The sequence below is a fragment of the Haliotis rufescens genome, unplaced genomic scaffold (genome assembly GCF_023055435.1).
Source record: "Haliotis rufescens isolate VD_foot unplaced genomic scaffold, xgHalRufe1.0.p SCAF_8, whole genome shotgun sequence".
Classification (NCBI taxonomy): Eukaryota; Metazoa; Mollusca; class Gastropoda; order Lepetellida; family Haliotidae; genus Haliotis; species Haliotis rufescens.
Genome location: NW_025964372.1, coordinates 23,599,687 through 23,627,029, shown reverse-complemented (window position 1 = coordinate 23,627,029; position 27,343 = coordinate 23,599,687). Strand labels below are relative to the sequence as shown.

Sequence of the window (27,343 nt, the reverse complement as noted above, 5' to 3'; positions counted from 1 at the left end):
TTATCTGGTGCTATTAGGCCATTGGTCTTATGGTGGCGTTATCTTACGAAATGGTGATAAGCGACATCTGGAATTTCGTCACGTTTCGTCACATTACGCCTGAACGAAGCTGGTCCCACCGCACTGCAATGATTTCAAGGATATTCACCTTTATACTCGGTGAGTAATCGGGATTTTGTCTTCATACCACGTTTTTGAAGCACATTCATCTAATAAGTATTTTATAAATGGAGCCTGGCATTAAAATATGTCAAATAACCGACATTAGATGCTAACGTTCGAAGACTAAGAGTTCTTATATTAATATCATGACAAGTCATATTATTTAACGATGAGAGGTTCTTTAATAGATCCGTATCACATAATATCATATTACATATTTTTTATTTAAGACCTCACCCTGGGGTCACTGTGACCGTCACGAATGTCGTCCAGTGTACACCGATCTTATCTCACTGTGTAGTTCTCATAAGTCTGTACATAGAGGCACTAAATGAATATTCAGTAAAACCTACTAACTTGAAGTAAATGGCAATAATAATTATATCGAGGTATGCGTAGTTCGAGACAAGCGGAGTGTAGATATATGACCACTGTGCAAGATGTCGTGTCGTCGTCTAAGAGACTCCACTGACCGTATACAGATCTTGTAAGGGACCGGATTTGGGTTTTGTAAATAAAACCCTTATCTCACTGGAGAAACAGATATGGTGCTCACTAACCAAGGATCATAATCGGTGCGGATTAGAGATTCGAATCCTGGCACGACTAAGGCTCGCAACTCTTTACAGCGAATTGCAGTGGGCCACCATTAAGGGAGCATCCATTTGATTTATAGAGGGGGGGGGGGGGGGGGGGGATTTTCAAAGATTAATCTATTTTTTACCAGCTGTATCCAACAAACAATTGTCTACTGAGCATCATCATACAATTTATTTATTCTCACTATTAACACAAACCTTTTGACGTTAAGGTGTTTTCCAACAAAAAAATATTTCTAAAAAAAACTATTTATTAAGGAAATTTAACTGATTATCTGTCAAAATATAATAATAATGCACCTGTACAGTGATGATGATGTTACATGCAGTTTTCGTCACCTTGTTTCAGCTTGCAATTTGATCCCCTGGGTAAACCCCTACTTACTAGGAGGCGACCCCCTAGACACCAGAGGTAACGATTCTTACATATTATTAATGGATGTACAGTGAAACCTCGTTAATACGGACGGTACCGTTCCCCGTGACATTGTCCGGATTAACAAATTGCCGGGTAAGGGAATCATTGGTGTTTTGTAATTTCACTTTCATTATATATAGGCATTACCAACAGTAATCGTACGGAACTCAAATTCCGGATTAACGGTATCCGGACTAAAGAGGTTTCTCTATACATAACATGTACTATTATGAAAGCTTTTCATTGTGTTGATTATAATGTACCTCCGAAGTTTATATTCGCAGAAGGAGTATACATACAAACATCGCTAATCCAGACGATAAAATTTCCAGTGAAAAAAATGCGGATTTACGATTCAGGCGAAGAAAAAAAAGTATTCCGTACCTTCTGCATACAAACTTATGTTTTTTTCCGCTTTCGGCTTGTTGCCGTATATAATCATGATGGTGGACGCCAGAAGAAGTTGGTTTGACACACTGTATACCCACCCATTTGGGGGAATGCTCATTGATTTCTTTTAATTTATTGATTATTTTTTTTAAGAATTGATGTTCAGCTACCCATGCTTGTCGTACGAAGCGACTAACAGGGTCGTGTGAATAGACTCGTTGATGTATGTCATCGTATCCAAATTGCGTTCATCGATGCTCATGATATCAATCGCTGGGTTGTCTGGTTCGGTCTCGATTACTTACAGACCGATGCTTGTCGTAAGATGCGACTAACGGGATCAGGTGGTCAGGCTCAATGACGTTATTGATGCATGTCATCGTATTCCAATTGCATGGATCGATGCTTACGATGTCAATAACTGGATTGTCTGGTCCAGATTCGATTAGTTACAGACCGCCGTCATATAGCAGGCATATTTTTGCAAAGTATTAAACAACATTGGGGTATCGAACTCGGTCCTTAGGCGTGATCAGCTAGTCTACTAAACCTCCCAAGTTTCATACTTTGGTAACAACATCAGGATTTCAAGAAATCACTGGAACTCACAACGCAGCTGTGGTAGGGGCTGGGTCGATGATGGGTGTACGGTACGGACAAGCCTTGTTATTAAGAAATATAACATACATGTACAGGGTACATGTAGAAGCAATTTAAACGAACAAACATGTTTTTAAATTTTCCAGCATCGTATTGCCGCATATGTGACGACAATGACCCAAGCAACACGTGCAGCATGCAGAGAGACGACAGCAGTGCATACACAATATGCTATCTTACTAAGGGGGCGCCATTTTGTATGAATACATTAACAGCAGACGGTAGCGGTGTTAAAATAACTAAACAGTGAGTTTGTTTCTCGTCTCTTTCAACATCACATAATACTTAATAAGTCAGTTGCGGTTTTTAACCACAAAATAGGGGTCACGGGTGGCCCAGTCGGCTGAGGCTCCGCGATTCGCTGTGCAGAGTTGCGTCTCTTGGGTACGCCAGAAACCTATGATTGTGGGTTCGAATCCCGGTTCGCCCCGATTATGTTTCTAGGTTTGTCAGCACCATACCTGTGCTCGTGGCTTCACTGAAGTGGTAAACGTCTGAGACCTGCATCACTTCGGACTTTCCTCCCACATTAAGCTGACACGCCGGAATATGGTTAAAAGCGGCGTTAAACCCAATTGACACACTAATCACAAAATGCCCACCAGGTTTCGCATTTCAAATTATGTGACGACAGATACCAATGTGTCATCATGATTTATGTTAATGATTGTGAGTTTGTTTGAACACAAGCGCACACAATCAAATACGTTATATATATTCAGTGTAATCCCGGTATCCTGGACCTCGGTATTATAGAAACTCCATGGGCGAATACTTTTAGGAACGTATATATATGATTCACGGGATCCGTGGCAGACAACCGTTATTCCGGACAATTTCACAGGACACGGTCGGGATAGTGGAGTTTTACAGTTTTTTATTTCAATGTGTATTTCATTCTCAACATCTAGGTGCGCCTCCAAAGACACCTGCCACAACCTTTGGTGGCAGAGAACAAGTAAAAACCAAGCCTGCAGCCAATCGGCTGTCAGATCGGGTCACCTAGCAACAGGAAGCACGTGCAGCATGTGCTGCGCGGGAAGACACTGCAATAATGACAACTGGCCCACAGATCCGCTTCAGTTTCCTGACACTGTAGTCGTAGGTACATACGCGAGTGAGTGAGTGAGTGTGTTAGGTTTACAATGTTTCAGTTATCTTACATGGGAGGAAAGCCTGAAGTGATGCAGGTCTCAGATAAACCCTTGGTTAACCCTTGGTACGGTGATAAAGAATAATCAAAATCAGGACGAATCTCGGATTCGAACCCACGATCATAGGATGCTGGTACGTCTAAGGGGAGCAACTCTTGGCAGCGAATTTAGAAGCCAGAGACGACTGAACCCGGGTATTATTAATATTCTAAGATACAAACGTGTTAGGACGAAGAACTAACACAAGTTAAAATTCTTTTGAATGCGTAATTAATTACACTTTAAGTACAGTCACTGGTAACTCTTACTTGAAAATGAAAAGAAGGAGTTATTTTATCGAAATGGTACAATGGAGTGTATAAATTAACCATTTATCATCAACCTCCTCCTTTTTTTTTATCTCTCTCCCACTTCATTTTATATATTTCAAATTGTAATATGGTTGTCTCAGACACGAGTTCATTCACAGTGTGTCAAAATGGTCTTTCGGATATTATCTATTGCCTCCCGTCTGCAGGATTCGTTTGATGGACTTGCTTAAAACGGGGGTTAATGTAAGTCGTATAACGTATACCGACTCACCATTCACTATTCACCTTTTAAACAATATCTAATATACCCTGAACACAAACACATCAATATATCTTTTGCCGCAAGCTCCAAAAACCACCACGACTTCAACAACACCAGCTCCAACAACTACAACACCAGCTCCAACAACTACAACGCCAACTCCAACAACTACAACGCCAGCTCCAACAACAACAACTACAACGCCAGCCCCAACAACTACAACCCCTAAGCCAACACCAGCTGCAACAACAAAGCAAACAACACATCGTGTACCATTCACCCCGTATCACCCCGTGACGACGTACCATCCCCACCATCATCGGAGTACGCACGGGATACAGCATCACACTCCACTTCCTTCCGGTGAGGATGTCAGGCGATCGAATTAAACCACGGTACCGTAGAGGATGTGCATTAGGCCACAGTGCAATCTCATTTAAATCAGATAGTTTACTCTTGGTACGATACTTCGAGCGTCCAGGCATAAGTACATAATAGAATGGTAGTACAATATTCAATGGCAGTATGAAATGTTTTGTTTGTTTGTTGTTTAACGTCGCGGAATAAACCAGGCTTCGTGCTCCATTGTCCTTTGCGATTTATCGCGTAGGTATCTTATATATTGCAATACATGTACATTTATCTGTATTGCGACACGTAATTGCGATATAATGGGAGCTAAAGTGTTCCACACTGATTGACACTGATTATAATGTGCAGATTATATTTCCTAGTTACTAAAGTAAGTATTATGATGTCAAAGTCATCGCCATTTCTAGTCATGGTTTGTTTGGTTTGTTATTTTACGCACTCAGCAATATTTCAGCTATGTGACGGCGGTCTGTAAATTATCGAGTCTGGACCAAACAATCCAGTGATTGACATCATGAGCATCGATCAATGCAATTGGGGACACGATGACATGCATCAGCCAAGTCAGCGAGTCTGCTTACCAGATCCCGTAAATGACAATGATAAGAAATAATAATCACCTCGACACTGGCCTGGCTTCCGAGATAGGCCTAGGCTGAACACCAGGGGGAAAAGCGATCTTCACACGAAAACTGGTCTTGATGTAATGTGAGATGAGGCAGGACTCGCCAGTTCCACATATATAGCGTAACCAGCTCCCGGCACTCTCCACACAGTGCTTTACCAGTCAAGTGCAATATCATTTAAATCAGATCGTTTACTCTTGCTACGATACTTCGAGCGACGAGGCTTCTAAATTTCGACACGAAGCATTAAGACCAGCATATCCTATTTCTCGAAACGAATTTAAACGACAGGTTCCGAATGTAGATAACACTGCTGGAATAAAACAGATGCAATTACATTGATACAAACACAAGAGATTAAATATGTATTATGTTGCTTTCACACGTGTTTTAGCGACGGTGTGTATGCATTGCGTGGAAGACCCCAGCAAGGGACTACACTGTGACCAGGGCCATCAGCACCGTGTCTGTGGGGGCAGAGCCCCCTACTGCATGACGTCATACTACAGCCAGGGTAGCTCGTACAGGATAGAAAAGGAGTGAGCTGTTTCTTTAAACCAGATAGGACAACAAGCTGTCCAACTTTTGAATAACGTTAATAAAGGTCATACTGCATTTTGAAATGAACAATGGATAACAAACAACTCCTGGACGGAAAAAACAATTTCTTATGTCGAAAGACATCCGATTTTTTTGTCGGAAACATTTTTGAGTTTGTAAATGCCAACGTTATATGAAGCAGAACTGTCCCAATCAGCATGTATTAACTGAATGAAACAGTAGTTGAAGGTTAGAATTTGGTTTCAAAGCCGCGTTCCCAGTTATTTCACGGCATGTAAGCTTAATGGGAGAGGAACTCCCAAGTGATGTAGGTCTCAGACGTTTACCACTTTGGTGAAACCCACGAGCACGAGTATGGCAAACATACTGGAAACATACTCGGGGCGAACCGGGATTCGAAGAAACAGTAGGTGTTACAGACAACACTCCCATTCTCCCATATAGCTTAAATTTGTTTGTTTTTTGTTTAACGCCGCACTCAGCAATATTCCAGCCATATGACGGCGGTCTGTAATTCATCGATTCTGGACCAGACAATCCAGTGTTTGACATCAGGAGCATCGATCCACGTAGTTGGGATACGATGACATGCATACATAGCTGAAATATTACTTGGTATCAGATATGAATACATATAACAAATTAGTCTGTTTAGCATTTCCTTTATTAAGAACCAAAGTAACCATGGTAACAAATGGTCGTTGTTTCCCCAGCTGCGCAGACCGTAGCGAGTGTTATCAACTTTGGTGGCAAAGGACATCCACAAATCCGGAGTGCTTCCGGGATGACCTTCTCACCTCCACCGGAAGTCGGCCATCTTCCTGTCACTTCTGCTGTAGGGCCGTGGGTGTCAGTGCGTTCTGCAACAACCTTGCGACACTACTTCCCTCACATCTAGTTATGTTTACAAACCTGCCCCAAGGTGAACCTTTGTTTTCCCACTTAGTTGAGTTCATGTTACAGTTAAATAGTTATCCGTTTCTATTTTGACGTGACGTGAAACTTGTAATCGGACTTGGGTTATTACAGTCAAGAAGTAGACGGCAGATGTAGGAATGTCCTCCATTATCCCAGGGCTCCGGCCAAACTCACAAGTCATCCTTCACATTGGACATTTGATAGTTCTTTTTTTTATAGTCTTCATATTTTTGACTTCATTGGAGCAAGTGTGACACTTGTCGCATTAGCTCAAAACAGCGACACGTGGCTCAGTTTCGACTATCGGCTTTAAACTGTAATCTGTCCAGCCGGCACTGGTAGCACTGACGTACGAGTACAATGATTATTGCACTTATATAGCGACGTCTATGCTTGTGTGTGAGGCTGCTTGTACTAGTCCGAACTAATAACGGTTTTATAGTGCTAGCCCACTGGAATACCATATCGTAGTTTAACATGAATACCCCCCTCAGACACAGTATACTGACTCCGAGCCGACCAGTCCCAGTTTAAGCCCCTTAATGCCGAGCGTTAGACAGGGTAACAACAAGTACCACCTTTTAACGTGTTTGGGTATGACGCGGTCAGGGATCGACCTCGGACTTTCCGCTCTACGGGCGGACGCTCTACCACAAGACCACGGAGGCGGTCTATGATGACTGGACGAGGGATATATCAACATATTTTAATGTCAATATTATGCTTAATTATGAAGACAGGACAGGATACTTATGATATTTGCCCGCATATTTTTACTGGCCAAAGGATGATGGGAAGGCAGCTATGTGGAAGACTGCTTTGTGTACATACGGATAGGGGTTTATTTAAAACATGCATTTCGAGATAAAGTCTTGAAATTACCAAGGACCTGCCGTCATGACCCATACTAACTTTATCTTTACTGGAGCCTAATCGATCAAGGTATACCTTTCATTGTCAGTAACACAAACAACTATATCGACTTCTCCTACGACATCTACTACAACAACGACATCTACTACAACTACGACAACGCCATCTTCTACAGCTGCCACTTCGTCTCCTACAGGTACGTGTTTACCCATGGTTCAGTCACAGAGAGCAGGCCGTGGTTTGTATGCAGGAATAATTTAGGCCTTGATGTGAAGAAATTGCTCAAGCCTTTGGCGAAGTAAGAACAGCATAGGCAATACATTACCTACAACTGCATGTCACCAATCCACCCTTGCCGAACTTGACTGGATTTCTGGGCTCGATCGTAGCGCCACTAGTGGCTATTACCAGTTATATCCCCGCTATGTTCCTCCAACTGACTTATCAGATTTCACCTCATATATCACTTGCATTTGCTTCAAAGAAAATGGCGCCGCCCAGTCAAGACGATCTGATCGAAATCAAAATATATATTGTGATAAAACGGGTGAATTAAATCACGTGAGCACCTTAAACATGAAAGGATTTGGAAAATATCGGTTGACGCCGAGTTTGCGGTACACATGCTTTGCAAATCCTGCAATCTACCGAAATAAGCACGGCAGTTTACGAACCGGATGTCGATTTCGTTTGGCGATTTTGACTGGACTATGTATAGACTCGTTAGTCCAGCCCAAAACTCCATAATACCAGCTTAGTTCGGCAAGGTTGGAAAGTGGACTTTTATAGTCAGTTGACTCCCTTGCCTCGGAAAGATGTCCAAATACTACAGTTGAATATGTTTGGTTTCTTTAAACTCATAGTGATCACAACCAAGAGCACATCTAAATCCACGTCAACGTCACCCTCAACGCTAACATCTGCGAGAACAACATCATCAACAGGTGAACTTATCACGTACCTCAACTGTTTATACCCAATTATCTCTATCACGGAGAAATGTAAGTGAAGGAAAGTATAGAAAATTACAGACGTTATCAAAACGTTACAACGTTGAAAACAAGTCACCGAAACACGGCAAACGTAAGCCCGAAAACACAACTATGATACCCGTTTCAAATACATTACCATCAAATAACCATTCTTGTTTGTTTCATTGAAATAACCTTTCAAATACACAGGGAACGTTTCTAGCAACTCCTATTCCAAATTGTCCTTTGTGCATCTTCTAAAATTCAGCATCAACTGCATGATAATACTTAGTGCGATATTAATGACCATTTGACCTTTTACCTCAAAGTGAAGAACCGGTGTCAAGTATGTGTGGATGATGGAGTGACGAAATGTGACGTCACTGATTTCGCTGACTGCCCGGATGACAAGCCTTTCTGCATGAACACACTGGAGGTTGACGGGAAGGGGGACAAGGTTGTCACTAAAGAGTGAGTAGAGTTATCGTAAGAGTTCCCTATTCGGTGACATTAAGCCCTGTACTCGGATTCAAATGTCAACCAAAGTTGGACCCTTTGTTTTGGGCGTTAAACAGTAAACAAACCCATTTACTGTGTTGACAAAGTAAGGAGGCCATCAAATGTATTCACAATAGTAAACAAACATTACAACGTGAAGGTACCATTGATCAACGTTATCGAAAACATTGATAAACATTGATCAACGTAACGCCAATATCGAAACATGAACTTAACATTGATCAACCTAATGCCAATATCGAAAACATCAACTTAACATTGATCAACCAAACGCCAATATCGCAAACATCAACTTAACAATGATCAACGTAATGCCAATATCGAAAACATCAACTCAACATTGATCAACGTAACGCCAATATCGAAACCATCAACTTAACAATGATCAACCCGGTTAGGTAACGCCAGTATCGAAACATCAACTTAACATTGATCAACGTAACGCCAATATCGAAACGGCAACTCAATATTGATCAAAGTAACTCCAGTATCGAAACATCAACTTAACAATAATCAACGTAACGCCGATATCGAAAACATCAACTCAACATTGATCAACGTAACGCCAGTATCGAAACTATCAACTTTACAATGAACAACGTAACGCCAGTATCGAAAACATCAACTTTACATTGATCAACGTAACGCCAGTATCGAAACATCAACTCAACATTGATCAACGTAACGCCAATACCGAAACATCAACTCAACATTGATCAACGTAACGCCAGTATCGAAACTATCAACTTTACAATGATCAACGTAACGCCAGTATCGAAAACATCAACTTAACATTGATCAACGTAACGCCAATATCGAAAACATCAACTCAACATTGATCAACGTAACACCAGTAGCGAAAACATCAACTCAACATTGATCAACGTAACGCCAATATCGAAAACATCAACTCAACATTGATCAACGTAACGCCAATATCGAAAACATCAACTCAACATTGATCAACGTAACGCCAATATCGAAAACATCAACTCAACATTGATCAACGTAACGCCAATATCGAAAACATCAACTCAACATTGATCAACGTAACGCCAGTATCGAAAACATCAACTTAACAAGGTGGATCAGCTTAACAACAACAACAGCTTCAACATTATAGCATCAATATTATAATTTTACATCAATATATCAACACTGATCAATATAACACCAACTTCGATATCGATAAGATCGACTGAATGAGGTTTTACGCCATATTTTGCACAGTGACTATTCCAGCAATATTACGGCGGGGAACAACAGAAATGGGCTTCACACACTTGACCCATGTGGTGATATTGATAAGATCAACATTCCTGAACATGTTGTTAACATAAACATTATGAAATCAGCATGACACGTTAACATAAATATAGCAACATTTATCAACATAACGCCAACATTGGTAACATCAACATAACACCAACAACGTCAAGATATTTTCATCATAACACCACATAAGGTCAACATCAACACGGCACGTCAACGTTAACATCAGCATAACAATGCCCTACATATAAACTGTTATATCCTCAGTCCCGCCAACATTTACCTCCCAAATTTAAACTGTTGCAAACTTGAACATGTGAAATGAAATTATTAATAAACGCCCAAAATTAAACATTTACACCTAGGTGTGTAAGTGACACGATGTGCTACTCGGACTGGTGGCTCCAGACTCGAACCCAGAATGCGTGTATGGCCAACCTCACCAACATACACGCCAGCAGCCACGGTCTGCTCTGCAAGTAGGTACACTGTATACTAATGGTTGTTTAACATGGTGGGCAGCTGTTACCACACCACGCCAGAATAGTTAGTATTTGATGTTCGCTTGTCATTCCCGGCTTTGTCGACAGTAGCGTGTAGTGTTGACAGTCCAAGAATCATAATCGGGACGAATTTGGGATTCGAACCCATGCCAAGTAAATCCTGGGATGCAACTACTACTTACACTTCAACCTTTACTACACCTACTACCACTTCTACACCTACTACCACTTCTACTACCACTTCTACTACTACTTCTACTCCTACTACCACTTCTACTCCTACTACTACTGCTACTACTCCTACTACTAGCTACAACTTCTACACCTACTACCACTTCTACGTCTACTACTATGTATTCTTTCTCCTACCAATAATACTGCCACTGCTACTACCTCTTTCTACTACTACTACTACTACTACTACTACTACTACTACTAAGTCTGGGCTGCTGACCTGGATGAAGCATATATCTTCGTATCCCAACTGCATAGATCGATTCAACCACCTATGCTTGTCGAAAGACTAACAGGATCGGGTGGTCAGGCTCGCTGACTTGGTTGATGCACGTCATCGTATCCCAATTGGGTGGATCGATGCTCATGGTGTCCATCACTGGATTGTCCGGCCCAGACTCGATTATTTACAAACCGCTGTCATATAGCTGGAATATTGCTGGGTCACGTGATATGATTTCGGAACGTTTTTGAGATACAGGATGTTTTTTTTTTATGAGAATGGGTCTAGCTATGGTTCCATTTTTACTCTGCAGGTGGTGTTGTAATGACACGTCACCAGGGACGCCATGCAACAGCAACGTCAGGCCAGGCGACCTCGTGCAGTACGACATCCCGACTACATGTAAATTTCACAATGTGTTTACACTTTCTCGTCACATTCTGTGTAATCGCTGTGAATCCAGCGAACATATTCGTCAGATTTCTTAACTAGTGTCACCATGCTCCGATTTAATGGGACGCACATGAATCGACATGATGAAAAACACTATACTGTTTATATTGATTAGTGTGCTACTGCGCAAAGCAATAGTAAAACTCCACCTAACTTTTATCCAAAATATTGCGCCCCTTGGAGATCCGGGTTAGAATCCGTCTTCGTCAACCTATGCTTGTCGTAAGAGGTTGGTTGGTTAGTTGGTTGGTTTGTTGTTTAACGCCGCACTCAGCAATATTCCAGCTATATGACGGCGGTCTGTAAATAATCGTGTCTGTACCAGACAATCCAGTGATTAATATCATGAGCATCGATCCACGCAATTTGGATCGATGACATGCATCAACCAAGTCAGCGAGCTTGACCACCCGATCCCGTCAGTCGCCTTTTACGACAAGCATAGTCACCTTTTACGGCAAGCATGGGTTGCTGAAGACCTATTCTACTCCGGAATCTTCACGGGTCTGTCGTAAGAGGCGACTAACGGGATCGGGTAGTCAGGCTGGTCAATACATGTCATCGTATCCCAGGGACAGTTGGGTAGCCCAGCCTTCGCTCTTCACCCCTGAAAACCCGGGTTCGATTCCTAACATGGGTACAACGTGAGAAGCCCATTTCTGGTGTCCGCCGCTGTGATATTGCTGGAATATTTCTAAAAGCGGTGTCCTCACTCACTCATCGTATCCTTGTTGCGAAGATCGATCTTAATGGTATCAATCACTTGATTGTGTAGTCAAGACTCGATTATTTACATACTTCCGTCATATAGCTGGAATATTGATGGGTGTGGCGTTAAACAACTTACAAGGAACAAATAAACAATATGTTGTCTTTTTCCTCTGTTATATAGCGCCGTCGACAACGCAGCCGTCGACCACAACATCCACGACAACTACGCCTAAATTAGGTACGTACTTGCATACTGAAACTACCCGTGAATCCGGAATTAGGAAAGTCTAATATATACTACTCAACTTTTGATAGGAAAAATCAGAAATGTCATTTTATTAATTTTAAATATATACTTCACATATTATGATATTAAATTCTGTGCATCATGGAAAGTTAAAGTTTATCCTATTAAATGTTGAGGAGTATATAATTAAAGGGTCATTTCTACGATAACGTGACCAGAAAGTTAAGTCCGTTTTTTTTAGGTTTAACTGAGGATCGATGTGTATCAAATTATCCTTCGAAACACAACACGCACTTCCTGTAATGATATATATAAAGTAACAAACCTCCTCCTTTGTGAAGAGTTTTCATGGTGTATCTATTCCTAATTTAACATATATAGCTCTTCCACAGCACCGTAACTTTAGTAATGTGACTCACGCTGCTACAAAAAGTGTCAACAATGAAAACTACAATTGGGCCGTCTCATAAGTTCTAGCCTTACGAACACATTTTAGTTTAGTATGGTGAGTGAGGGGGCGAATCGGGTTTTATGCTTTTATAATACCCACATTATGGCGAAGGGCCAGCAGAAATTGGCTTAGCATTTTGGACCAATGTCGCGAATTGAACCCGGGTCATTTTCGTGACGAACCACTTGGCTACCTCTCCTCCCTATATATAGTTTTAAGTCCAAACCATGCAAGTGAAGATCCTGGTCAGAATTTATCTTCAGCAACCCATGCTTGTCGAAAGAGACTACTAGCGGGATCGGGTGGTCAGGCTCCGTGATTTAGCTGATGCATGTCATCGCATCCCAATTGCGTGGATCGATGTTCATTATGTCAATCACTGGACTGTCTGGTCCAGACTCGATCATTTACGGACCGACGTCTACTAACTGGAATATTGCTGAGTGTGGTGTTAAACAAACAAACAAGCAAACAAACAAACAAACTTCCCAAGGCTGCTCTTTTTTTTAAAATATGCAGATTGTGGGGGCCAAATCTTATCTTTTTCTTATATTAGTAAGGAATATTTTTCGTTTTTAAAAAAACGAACAATTGCGAAAAATTAAGAAAAGTAAATAATTTATTATCTTTACATTAGTGAACCGGTGTCAAGTATGTGTCGATGATGGAGTGACGACATGTGACGTCACAGATTTCGCTGACTGCCCGGATGACAAGCCCTTCTGCATGAACACACTGGAGGTTGACGGGAAGGGGGACAAGGTTGTCACTAAGGAGTGAGTAGAACTGTTGTGTCTGGTTTTCAAGAGGAAATCACAAAATACATTAAAATCCAAGTTGAAACTAATTTCAGTTTAACTGCAAGATCAGGTTTCATCTGGATTATGTAGCCACCGCAGTGTATGTTCAATTATTTAACAGACTTCATCTCATTCATTGACACACGTTACCAATTATGACATCGCAGAGGACGTCAATATACCCTAAGCTCCACACAGCGATATATTGGTGCCTACCGAGAGTGTTACGCATATATCCTGCGCTGCAATGTCACATGTGCACACTGGTTCTTATCAAATATGGTTCCATCACCTTTTATGTATAACGACAGATTCTGTATACTATAATGGATCGAATTATAGCCCACAGTGTTCAGACAATCCTTTAATAAGGGTAATAGATGACTTAATTCAGGGTACGTTTTCACATATCAAATATAACTCGAATAAAAACAATATTATGATTTGCACACCTTTAAGCTTTAATCTTTTTTAAAAAACAACTGGTTTATTATTGATTATATAACTAAAGATAAGAAAGTCATGAGTACACATTTCTATCGGAAGAGTCCAAGACACTTTCATGTTTACCATACGCGTCTGTAGATATAGGATCGGCTCGATATTGATACATTTCATATAGGTTTCATTCAAAGACACGAAATACAATTTTATTCCTAGGTGTGTAAGTGACACGGTGTGCTACTCGGACTGGTGGCTCCAGACTCGAACCCAGACTGTGTGTATGACCAACCTCACCAACCTACACGCCAGTAGCCACGGTCTGCTCTGCAAGTATGATCACAGCTATTATGTTTACATGATATGGATAATAAATAGAAATTATTATACGAGCAAATGTGTCATGCTGATATTACGAAACGAGTGTCAGAATTCGTGTATGTCTCGCGCGAGAGCGAGGGTAATACATGAATTCTTACACGAGTTTCGTAAAATCAGTATGACACACGTGTGAGTGTCATAACTTCTTTACTACCCATTATTTCTTAATCCTTTTGAGCTCCCCTTCACAAAACTGCACTGAGAACCACCGCTGTCCTAGAAAAACAAAATTTGTTGAATGACGTCAACAATCTTTAGCTATGACGTCGTTTCTAGTGTGACGTCATTCCGACCTTACGCCACAATAAGATTCGAAATGATATCAACAGTGCCGTACGGATGACGGAATTTATGGACTCGGTTATTTCTAACCCTTTGGTGGTACCAATTATGAAAACTGTTGATGAATAGAACGCATGACTGAAAGAAACTTGTTTAAATATTAGCCGGCCAGACTCTAAATGTGAGTTTGCAAGTTGTGTCACATCTGATATTTTTAGACGTTATTTTATTGTATGGGTATCTCAAAGAAGCACATTTTCCCATAAATCCTAGGGACCCGTGAAGATACAAGGTTGAACAGGCGACTATGCTTGTCGTAAGAGGCGACTAACGTGATCGGGTGGTCAGGCTCGCTGACTTGGTTGATACACATGTCAAAGTATCCCAATTGCGTAGATCGATGCGCATGGTATCAATCACTGGATTGTCTGGTCCAGACTTGGTAATTAACAGACCGCCGTCATATATCTCGAATATTTCCGAGTGCGGCATTAAACAACAAACAAACAAACATAAATCCTAGGGGAGGTGGGGTAGCCTTGTGGTTAAAGCGTTTGTCCGTCATGCCGAAGACCGGGGGTCCGTTTCCCACATGGCTACAATGTGTGAATGACTTTAACCCAACTCACTCACTCTGTAGATGGTGCTGCAACGATACGTCTTCAGGCACACCCTGCAACAGTGACGTTCAACCAAACAACTTCGTACAGTACGACATCACTACGAAAGGTAGGTCGGAACATAAGCCAGGCTTTCCACTTTCTTTGTGGTGAAAGTTATTCAGTTTAAGTGATTGACATCATGATCATCTATCAACAAAATTGGGATACGAAAACATGCATCATCCAAGTCACCGAGCTTGTCTTATGACAAGCATACATGTATTGTTAGATAAATAAAATCTCATCCGAGTGTCTTTGGATATCAAATACAGTAAAGTACGGTTATAACGAACTCAAAGGGACTACTAATTTTAGTTCGTTATAACCGTAGTTCGTTATAAGCATATATACAGCATAACTACAGCAAATAGTCGGACCAAAAAAGTAAGTTCGTTATATCCGTCAGTTCGTTATAACCGTGTTCGTTATAACCGTAGATTACTGTATATCAACACTCGAGGATAAAAGTGGAAAAACGCCTTGGCAAGCCTCGGAGTCTTTCCACTTTTATCAACTCGTGTTGATATATTTGATATCAAAAGACGCTCGGGTGATATTCTCTATATATCACAATGTTTATGAAGGAATGAACAATCGGGTGATATATTTGTTTCGATCTCATAATTTCATAGCTTAGAATGCATGTCTGTTGTAGCTACAACGCCAATATCTACTACAACTACTACTGTGCCATCAACGTCTACTGTGCCATCAACGACTACTGGGCCATCAACGTCTACTGTGCCATCAACGACTACTGTGCCATCAACGTCTACTGTGCCATCAACGACTACTGTGCCATCAACGTCTACTGTGCCATCAACGGCTACTGTACCACCAACAGCGACGACAACGACCACAACAACTACACCAAAATTAGGTATGCCTCTGTGTTTAACTTGAGGTAGGTATAGTTTTATTCTAAAACTATAAATGAGAAACAAAAAAATTATCTGCTATGGAAAGGCGATGACAATTATAACAAAGAAATGTCTGAATAAGTGAGTTCAGGGTTATCGCCCCTGACCAGTATTGTGACAATGAATCGCGTTAAACTGGGCGCTATCGTTCACACTGTATTCGTCCGGATAAGAACAACCCGGTAAAATCGTTTGTATACATATAGACGTTCCAAAAAGAATCGCCCGGAAAGTAGCATTTCCGGATTAACGGGGTCCGATTTAACGAGGTTGCACTGCATGCCACAGATTAACGGTAGCAAATACATTAATCTCTCCACACGTGGCAATGCATACCACAGATTAACGGTTAAAATACATTCAACTCTCCTCACGTGGGAATTCAAGGTATCAAGCTAGAGGCGTCTACCGTTCATTCCACTTCGAATTCTCCAAATGGTTGGTTGGTTGGTTTGTTGTTTTACACTCAGCAATATTCCAGCTATATGACGGCGGTCTGTAAATAATCGAGTCTGGACCAGACAATCCAGTGACTAATAGCATGAGCATCAATACACGCAATTGGGATCGATGACATGCATCAACCAAGTCAGCGAGCCTGACCACCCGATCCCGTTAGTCGCCTTTTACGACCATCTTCCCGAGGCAAGAGAGTTAACTGACTTTAAAAGTCCAGTTTCCACCCTTACCGAACTTGGCTGGAATTCCTGGGCTCGATCGTAGCACCACCAGTGGCTATGAGTTATGTCCTTTCTATGCCTCTCCTATTGACCAATCAGATTCAACCTCTCGTATCACTTGCATTTGCTTCAAACAAAACGGTGGCGCCCAGTCAAGACGATCTGATCGATAATCAAGATCTAAATTGTGATAAAACGAGTCTTACATCGCGAAGTGCATCAAATCACGTGACCACCTTGATTAAAAACATGAAAAGAGTTAGAAAATATCTGTTGACAACGAGCTTTGCAAATCCTGCAGTCAACCGAAATCTGCATGACACTTTACGAACCGGATTTCGATTTCGGTGCGCGATTTTGATTGGACTATGCAGAGACTCGTTAGTCCAGCCAAAATGTAACTCCATAATACCAGCCTAGTTCGGCAAGGGTGGAAACTGGACTTTTACAGTCAGTTAATTCACTTGCCTCGGGAAGATGTTTACGACAAGCATTGTCGCCTTTTACGGCAAGCATGGGTTGCTGAAGACCTATTCCACCCCGGATCTTCACGGGTCACTTCTCCAAATGATCCATTTAAACTTAACTGACGGGCAAAAGAAAGTATACACCCATGTTTGACGGTGGCTAAAATGAAACAAACAAGAAATGGTTGTTCGATGATGATGTATTTGATACGGGTATCACAGTTGTGTTTTGGACCTTAGTTGCATTGTTTCGGCATCCGTTTCCAGCCTAGTCAAGTTTGTAAGTTTGTAAATATTAATCAGTCCAATTGTAAAGTGTATACTTTCTTTTGCCCGACATCTTAGTAACTGCGGTCATCACCAGAGCCAGCACAATGAAGCACGGACGTCGCTAGCATTTGATCAATAGATGTTAGCCATCGTGCTAGCTAGGAAGTGGCATGTGTTGACGCTTGTCACTTACAGTCAGTAAGCATCGATCGTCACTGTATTGTAATAATTTCCCGTAGTAGTGAACGAAAGGCTGTTTATGTAAGGTGACAGGAAACAGGCATATAAGACTTTCTGCTCAATTGATTCAATAGCCACCGTGCACCAAATGATGTTTCTATCGCAAGGGTTTGGAAGTTTCTATAGAACAATGTTATTATTTTTTATAAAACCTGAGCCAACAGTTTTTCAGTATTTTCTTAAACATAATATATTTTGTAAAAACAAATAAAACCAGGAACCTCACTCAGTTACGTATATGCTGTGGCAAAACATGCATGTATACATTTATGTTAATATTATAGAGTTATACATGTAGATAAATTTGAATACGAAATACCTCAGAATTGAAGGATGTTCAGTTAAGATGACAACGTGTTTGTTTTGTGCCACGTCAGACCCAAAACGGATATTATACAGTACGGAAGCACGGGTTGGCTAAACGGCTTATGACATGAAATATAAAGGACTGTAAAATAAATTCACGAGCTAACCAACCAAAGAAAAATTACTCGACAAATGAGGTTTGAACTATTTCATTGTTAATTTATTCCATCTGTAATCTCAAACGGCGACAAATTTATCATACATTGATTTTCTAAATCAAACAAAGCCGGAGAGGCATTTTTCTAGCATTTACGCCAGTACTTACAGGTATTGTCTTTAACCTCGAATACAGCATCGCAGTGTCGTGCACGTGGCTGTCGAGTGTGTATATTGCGCAGGTCTACTACATGCCATAACATTCCCGTGATGGAGGTCAGACGCCTTGTCCACATGACCAAAGAGTGAGAGAACGAGTGAGTGAGTATGGTTTTACGCCGCTTTTAGCAATATTCCAGCAATAGCACGGCGGGGGACACCAGAAATGGGCTTCACACATTGTACCCATGTCGGGAATCGAACCCGGGTCTTCGGTGTGACGAGCGAACGCTTTAGCCACTAGGCTACCCGACGCCCCTCTTGACCAAAGAGGAGACTAGGTAAAACTGCCATTTGTGGGAAGACTCCTCTCCTCGCTCCTTTTAGAGGCAAACTAAGTCATCTGGCAAATTGGGATCGTCCTTATAGCACATGTGGCGCCTCACTTCACAAATGTGTCTCTGTTCAACATTCAGCTATATCAGAAAGCAAAGCGAGATATTAATCACTATTTGAATTTCTACCCTAAAGTGAAGAACCGGTGCCAAGTATGTGTGGATGATGGAGTGACGACATGTGATGTCACAGATTTCGCTGACTGCCCGGATGACAAGCCCTTCTGCATGAACACACTGGAGGTTGACGGGAAGGGGGACAAGGTTGTCACTAAAGAGTGAGTAGAGTTATCGCCCTTTTGTGACCGATGTCAATCGTAAACGCTCGTGTCATTTCGGGACAAGCCAATGGTCGTTGACGTTAAGATAAGAGTGAGTGAGTATGGTTTTACGCCGCTTTTAGCAATATTCCAGCAATATCACGGCGGGGGACACCAGAAATGGGCTTCACACATTGTACCCATGTCGGGAATCGAACCCGGGTCTTCGGCATGACGAGCGATCGCTTTAACCACTAGGCTACCCGACCGCCCCCGTTAAGATAAGAATGACCCTTTTAAGCTTTATGCAGTCTGCAGGAGCGATTTGTATCACTACATGTTCATACTGTAAAACTGACAAACGGTTACAGAAAGAACATTAACGAATTTCTATTGTTTTTTAAATTTTATTTCTTTCATGAATATTCGACATTTGTTAACTTCAGATGTGTAAGCGACACAGTGTGCTACTCGGACTGGTGGCTCCAGACTCGAACCCAGACTGTGTGTATGGCCAACCTCACCAACATCCACGCCGGAAACCACGGTCTGCTCTGCAAGTATGTTGGTCACCGACCCTAAACGTTTCCATATTTTGTTGATCAGTGTATTTTCATAAGAATAGTCATAGATGAGAGTGATTGAGTTGAGTTTTACGCCGCTTTTCTGCAATATTTCACCAATATCACGGCTTGGGGTGTAAGAAATGGGCTTGTCACATCGTACCCATTTTGGGCATCGAACCCGTATCTCCTGAGTGACGATCCAGTTCTTTATCCACTTAGCTACCCCGCTTGGCCCAATATGTTTCTGCTATCCTAATTTGACACCATATACGGCACCTGAAGACACCATAACGAATATATTATGCCGAAGAGTTTACAATCTCTGGTTTCCATATCGCACGTGTCATGTCAAAATAAAAACTTGACACTTACAACCGTACGTTGACGTTAAGGGTCAAAGGGAGACTACTCTTCAAACCCTAGAGGCCAAACCTTGTTAAAAAAATAAACTTTAATCTTTATCAAAAAGTCACGAACGTGATCTAAAAAACAGTTTAATGTCCTAACACATCACAATTAATGATAGTAAAACACAAAACAGTGTCAAATAGCGAATTCCGGTACCAGAATTTTCATGTGAAATATGTGAGGTGGGTGTTGGAAAATCCAAGGTTGCTGTTTCTGGCGCATATTAGGTCAGTATCAACCATCTTGGATTTTTACTGACGGTATACGGGCTCGTGTGGGGCCAGTAGTTCTGCTCTCTGATTGGTCAATGTCACTTTGAGGCAAAATAAACTATTGTATGGCCGCCTCCACACCTCTGTCTTATGACCGAGCGTCATGCCATTGCAACGTCGTCATATGTTGGTTAAGAAACGGTTTTGCATTTTTTACTATTTCCAATCGATTTCAACTTTTTATAAAGGAATTTGTTATTCCCACGACTTATAGGCCATTATCTGTTTTACCACATCCTTTTCCTTTAGGTGGTGCTGTAACAACACGTCTCCGGCCACACCCTGCAACGAGGACATACTACCATCCAACCTCGCACAGTACGACATCATCACGACGTCAGGTAGGTCTACAAACAGATCCGTAAGTAGGTGAGTGTGCTGGGTTTAAGTAGTGAATACAGATGAGATATGGTTTATGCAGCCGAGATGAAATATTGGAGTATGATGAGCCGCAGGAAATTGAAGTTCTGATTATAATAATGAAATAATAATAGTTCATTTTTAGAAGAAACCCCAAATAATACACCCTGTATAAAAAAAATCAAAAGAGGGGTATACTACAAGAAAATAGACATTCATTTTCACTTGTTTAAGAACTTGTGATTTCTGTTTTGAGCTGAGTGAACCCTGCGGCATTGCTCAGAATGTCCCGTGGGTCACCGTGTTGGTTATACACATTGACCGGAAAATGGTCAAAATGTCGCATTCTCGTATTGTCGCGCATTGGTAAATTCGCCTACCCAAGAACGACATCCCGGGACATCCCAAAACGCAACAACAGCTTACACAAACACGACCTCATCTACAACACGACCTCCGCAACATCTACTACAGCATCAACACCTAGCATCTTCATAAACAACGTCTTACTACATCAACTCTAACCAGCTTCTTTAACACATCTTCAGCAGCAACGTCTCCAACGCCATCATCAAGTAGTTTCAACACAACGTCTGCTACTTCATCTACCACACCAACACATAGAGTCTTCTTCAACACAACGTCTGCAATACCGTCTACAACACCGACATCAACAATGTCCTTCAACACAACGTCTGCTACTTCATCTACACCACCAACACATAGAGTCTTCTTCAACACAACGTCTGCAATACCGTCTACTACACCGACATCAACAATGCCCTTCAACACAACGTCTGCAGCATCGTCTACGACACCTACATCCAGTATTTTCTTCAACACTACGTCTGAAGCACCTTCTACTACACCGGCCTCCAGCATTTTCTTCAACACGACGTCTTCTGTATCACCTGTTACAACTGCGACAACACCATCTACATCTTCAACAACGAGCGTAACGAAATCTACAACACAAAAAGCGTCCATTACTACGCCGACCACAACAGCGACAGCAGCGACTACAACAACAACAACAGTAACAGCAGCGACTACAACAAGAACTGTGACAGCAGCGACTACAACAACGATATCATCACCAAGTATGTAGCAAGTATGATCAGTATTCAGTCCAGTTAACGACCACGTGTCTCTCTCTCTCTCTCTCTCTCTCTCTCTCTCTCTCTCTCTCTCTCTCTCTCTCTCTCACACACACACACACACACACACACACAGACAGAGAGAGAGAGAGAGTTTCAGATTGTTGATTGTTGCCTTTCGTTTGTGACAATGTGTCTGATACATACACGCACGCACACGTTTAAAGAAAAAAAATCTCGGGCAACATATACAGAATTTATATATCTGATTGCTTTCATCTCCAAAGTGCCTCTTTGGGCTATATGACGGCATTGGCCAAAAGAGACTTGCTGGAGATGTAAGCGCTCCACGTCTTAATAGTTTTAATAGAAAAATATTGCATTATATAAATGAAAGTATGATTTTTGACGGTTTGTCAGCAAATAGCCCAGTTCTATATGTCGGCGGGGTGGCGCTAACAGTTCCGGAAGTGTTATTTATGTTTATGTGAAAGTACAATTACCACATTATCGCCTCGGCGGACGTATCTTAACGCTGGCGAGAACCTGGGCAGAGCTAATCTTCAGGTACACTTGCAGGTGTATGTTTCTTTTTCAGGATAAAACATTTCTTTAGGAAATTCTGCCCCTCGTTAATGAATGGCAAATGTCAGTCCTTCGCCAATTAAGGATGTGCAGAGTTGCGTCCCTTAGCCCAGGAATTATGCTCGTAAGAGTCGCATTGATCGTGTTTCAGGGTTTGTCAGCAGCTAACCTGTGATCGTGGTAGATATCTAAGACCTGTATCACGTCGAAGTTTCCTTCCACTTCAATCTGACACGATATGATATAACTGTATTACTGTTCAAAGCGGTAAAAGAACGTACAACTTTATTTATAACAACTTCTGGTTGACTGCATATAGCCACATTTCAATGATTCTTACACGGATGTCAAGCTGGAGTGACTTCAACCAAGTGAAGAGAAGTATATATACATGATATGTTGGGTGAGCAGATTAACATTTACAACAACAACAACAACAACAACAACAGGGGATAGATAACAGGTATCACACAGATGATTGGCTGAAGCAAGATGTACAATAAGAATAACATATAACACACAGGTAAAGACGCCAGATGTACAGTAAGAATAACATATAACACACAGGTAATGACGCCAGATGTTTGGTAAGAATAACATATAACACACAGGTAATGACGCCAGATGTACAGTAGGAATAACATATAACACACAGGTATTGACGCCAGATGTTTGGTAAGAATAACATATAACACACAGGTAATGACGCCAGATGTACAGTAAGAATAGCATATAACACACAGGTAATGACGCCAGATGTACAGTAGGAATAACATATAACACACAGGTAATGACGCCAGATGTACAGTAGGAATAACATATAACACACATGTAATGACGCCATATGTACAGTAAGAATAGCATATAACACACAGGTAATGACGCCAGATGTACAATAAGAATAACATATAACACGCAGGTAATGACGCCAGATGTACAGTAAGAATAACATATAACACACATGTAATGACGCCAGATGTACAGTAGGAATAACATATAACACACAGGTAATGACGCCAGATGTACAGTAGGAATAACATATAACACACATGTAATGACGCCAGATGTACAGTAGGAATAACATATAACACACATGTAATGACGCCAGATGTACAGTAGGAATAACATATAGCACACAGGTAATGACGCCAGATGTACAGTAAGAATAGCATATAAAACACGGGTAATGACGCCAGATGTACAGTAAGAATAACAATTAACACACAAGTAATGACGCCAGATGTACAATAAGAATAACATATAACACACAGGTAATGACGCCAGATGTACAGTAAGAATAACAATTAACACACAAGTAATGACGCCAGATGTTTGGTAAGAATAACATATAACACACAGGTAATGACGCCAGATGTACAGTAGGAATAACATATAACACACAGGTAATGACGCCAGATGTTTGGTAAGAATAACATATAACACACAGGTAATGACGCCAGATGTACAGTAAGAATAGCATATAACACACAGGTAATGACGCCAGATGTACAGTAGGAATAACATATAACACACAGGTAATGACGCCAGATGTACAGTAGGAATAACATATAACACACATGTAATGACGCCATATGTACAGTTAGAATAGCATATAACACACAGGTAATGACGCCAGATGTACAATAAGAATAACATATAACACGCAGGTAATGACGCCAGATGTACAGTAAGAATAACATATAACACACATGTAATGACGCCAGATGTACAGTAGGAATAACATATAACACACAGGTAATGACGCCAGATGTACAGTAGGAATAACATATAACACACATGTAATGACGCCAGATGTACAGTAGGAATAACATATAACACACATGTAATGACGCCAGATGTACAGTAGGAATAACATATAAAACACAGGTAATGACGCCAGATGTACAGTAAGAATAACATATAAAACACGGGTAATGACGCCAGATGTACAGTAAGAATAACAATTAACACACAAGTAATGACGCCAGATGTACAATAAGAATAACATATAACACGCAGGTAATGACGCCAGATGTACAGTAAGAATAACAATTAACACACAAGTAATGACGCCAGATGTACAGTAGGAATAACATATAACACACATGTAATGACGCCAGATGTACAGTAGGAATAACATATAACACACAGGTAATGACGCCAGATGTACAGTAAGAATAACATATAACACACAAGTAATGACGCCAGATGTACAGTAGGAATAACATATAGCACACAGGTAATGACGCCAGATGTACTGTAGGAATAACATATAACACACATGTAATGACGCCTCATGTACAGTAAGAATAACATATAACACACATGTAATGACGCCAGATGTACAGTAAGAATAACAATTAACACACAAGTAATGACGCCAGATGTACAGTAGGAATAACATATAGCACACAGGTAATGACGCCAGATGTACAGTAGGAATAACATATAAAACACAGGTAATGACGCCAGATGTACAGTAAGAATAACAAATAACACACAAGTAATGACGCCAGATGTACAGTAAGAATAACAAATAACACACAGGTAATGACGCCAGATGTACAGTAAGAATAACAATTAACACACAAGTAATGACGGGGGGCACGGGTGGCCCAGTCGTCTAAGGCGCCGCAATTCGCTGTGCAGAGTTGCGTCCCTTGGGCACGCCAGAAACCTATGATTGTGGGTTCGAATCCCGGTTCGCCCCGATTATGTTTCTAGGTTTGTCAGCACCATACCCGTGCTCGTGGGTTTCACCAAAGTGGTAAACGTCTGAGACCTGCATCACTTCGGGCTTTCCTCCCACATTAAGCTGACACGCCGTGATATAACTGGAATACTGTTAAAAAGCGGCGTAAAACCCAACTCACTCACACTCACTCACAAGTAATGACGCCAGATGTATAGTAAGAATAACATATAACGCACAGGTAATGACGCCAGATGTACAGTAAGAATAACAAATAACACACAGGTGATGACGCCAGATATACAGTAGGAATAACATATAACACACAGGTAATGACGCCAGATATACCGTAGGAATAACATATAACACACAGGTAAGGACGCCAGCTGTACAGTAGGAATATGGCTAAAAGGGATTAAAGTCGTGACAAGCTGATAGAATACCAATTACAAAGGCCTATTGTTTGATTAGCTCTTTATAGGCAGACGAGATGTAATACCCTTGATCTCTGTTGATCAAAGGTTTGTGACGGCGGATTTCTATTGCTTCTGAGAGCTTCTTTTAGTAAGGTCCTAATGTTGGTTGAGAGGATTTGGAGAGGATTTGTCAAACTGAATTTGATGGCTAGGGTGTTAAGGCGGTGTTACACCAAATTCACTTACTTGGTTGTCATGTCATCATATCCCAATTGCGTGGATCGATGCTCATGGTATCAATCACTCGATTGTCTGGTCCAGACTCGATTATTTACAGACCGCCGTCATATAGCTGGAATATTGCTGAGTGTGGCGTTAAACAACAAACAAACAAACTCTTTTATTTCAATCACACGTTCGGCTGTTTCCGGTAGGTCACTGGTAATGGAGCTTATGCTTGCGCCCTCTGTGGCAGACTGATACAATTCATTTGACTTAGAACAGATGCTCCGCAAGATCTCCGGGCTGATTGTCTCTTCTCGAGCTACACGCCAAACCAAACACCATCGCTTATCATCTACCCACTCGTTCCTTGTGAATCACCACACATATGTTATCTCAACGTGTCTGATTTCCAGGTCCAACCACGTGCTGGGACTGCAGCAATGGCTGCCCCTTCATTCAGCATCCAATGACGTGTTCATCCGGGTACTGTCTGACGACGGTCACAGACGACATCCAGTACACCAGGACAATCAGGAAGAGGTGGGTGTTTCAGGGCCAAGCTGGGATTCGAACCCGTGTGTGTGTGTGTGTGTTTGTGTGTGTGTGTGTGTGTTGTGTGTGTGTGTGTGTGTGTGTGTGTGTGTGTGTGTGTGTGTGTGTGTGTGTGTGTGTGTGTGTGTGTGTGTGTGTGTGTGTGTGTGTGTGTGTGTGTGTGTGTGTCCGCCATATTGTTGATACCAACTACCCGACATAGAAAATCAAATTAGCTAATGACACTCAAGAGAGGGCAGGTAATTTGAGATCGCAAGAACCACGGGAACGGGTCACTGTGCTAGTGTAGGTTTACCGAAATGCCAGACCTGCATGTAGAGGATGTTTCAGATGTTGTCATCATGCCATTGTGTCGTCATCTTCAGCTGTGTGGATGAGGCCACCTGCTACAGAGACTGGTGGCTGCAGACATCCGACACGGATCTGTGTCTCAACATGCTGGACCACACGTCTGCTCCCACCGGCGCCAGCATTATATGCAGCTTCTGCTGCGACTCCGACGACTGCAACAAGGGCGACTTCCCACCTAAGAACACGCTGTTTGATGGGAAACACAGTCAGTTTGGATAGTTCCCACTGATCACGTCAGCTTTTTGTGATTGTGTACTGTACTGCTTAAATAGGTCGTTAATAAAACGAGAAGTGTGACTGATTAAACGTTTGAACTTTTATTTTTAAAATAAAATAAAACAAAAGAAAAAACACAAGGGATACATAAGTTGTTCATTGTACTCGTGTGGGGAATCGAACCTGGGTTTTCGGTTCGACGAGCGAACTCATTAAACACAGGGCTGCGGATACTGTGACCCCAAATCCGTTCATCGTTTAATATCAGATTTTCTATATGTTTTTTTGGGGGGG

General features: G+C 41.5%; 1 protein-coding gene across 5 annotated transcripts; it reads left to right on the top strand.

Annotated features, from left to right (window-relative positions):
• Positions 1-82: 82 nt before the first annotated feature.
• On the top strand, positions 83-27,139 carry LOC124139307 (integumentary mucin C.1-like). Of its 5 annotated transcripts, XM_048389656.1 has the most exons (24): positions 83-159; positions 1,111-1,173; positions 2,316-2,475; positions 3,141-3,334; positions 4,041-4,319; positions 5,349-5,493; positions 6,229-6,437; positions 7,395-7,502; positions 8,170-8,250; positions 8,607-8,748; positions 10,434-10,547; positions 11,342-11,430; positions 12,374-12,430; positions 13,528-13,666; positions 14,351-14,464; positions 15,435-15,523; positions 16,112-16,336; positions 19,186-19,327; positions 19,756-19,869; positions 20,805-20,896; positions 21,464-21,535; positions 21,638-22,015; positions 26,344-26,470; positions 26,848-27,139. In XM_048389656.1, exons 1-24 carry the CDS (start codon positions 129-131, stop codon positions 27,050-27,052), a joined length of 3,369 nt encoding a protein of 1,122 aa, XP_048245613.1. In that variant the 5' UTR covers positions 83-128; the 3' UTR covers positions 27,053-27,139. The 5 variants fall into 5 exon arrangements, with proteins under 5 accessions (XP_048245613.1, XP_046362235.2, XP_046362232.2 ...); XM_046506279.2 differs by having other exon boundaries at positions 21,467-22,015; XM_046506276.2 differs by having other exon boundaries at positions 21,464-22,015.
• Positions 27,140-27,343: the final 204 nt, after the last annotated feature.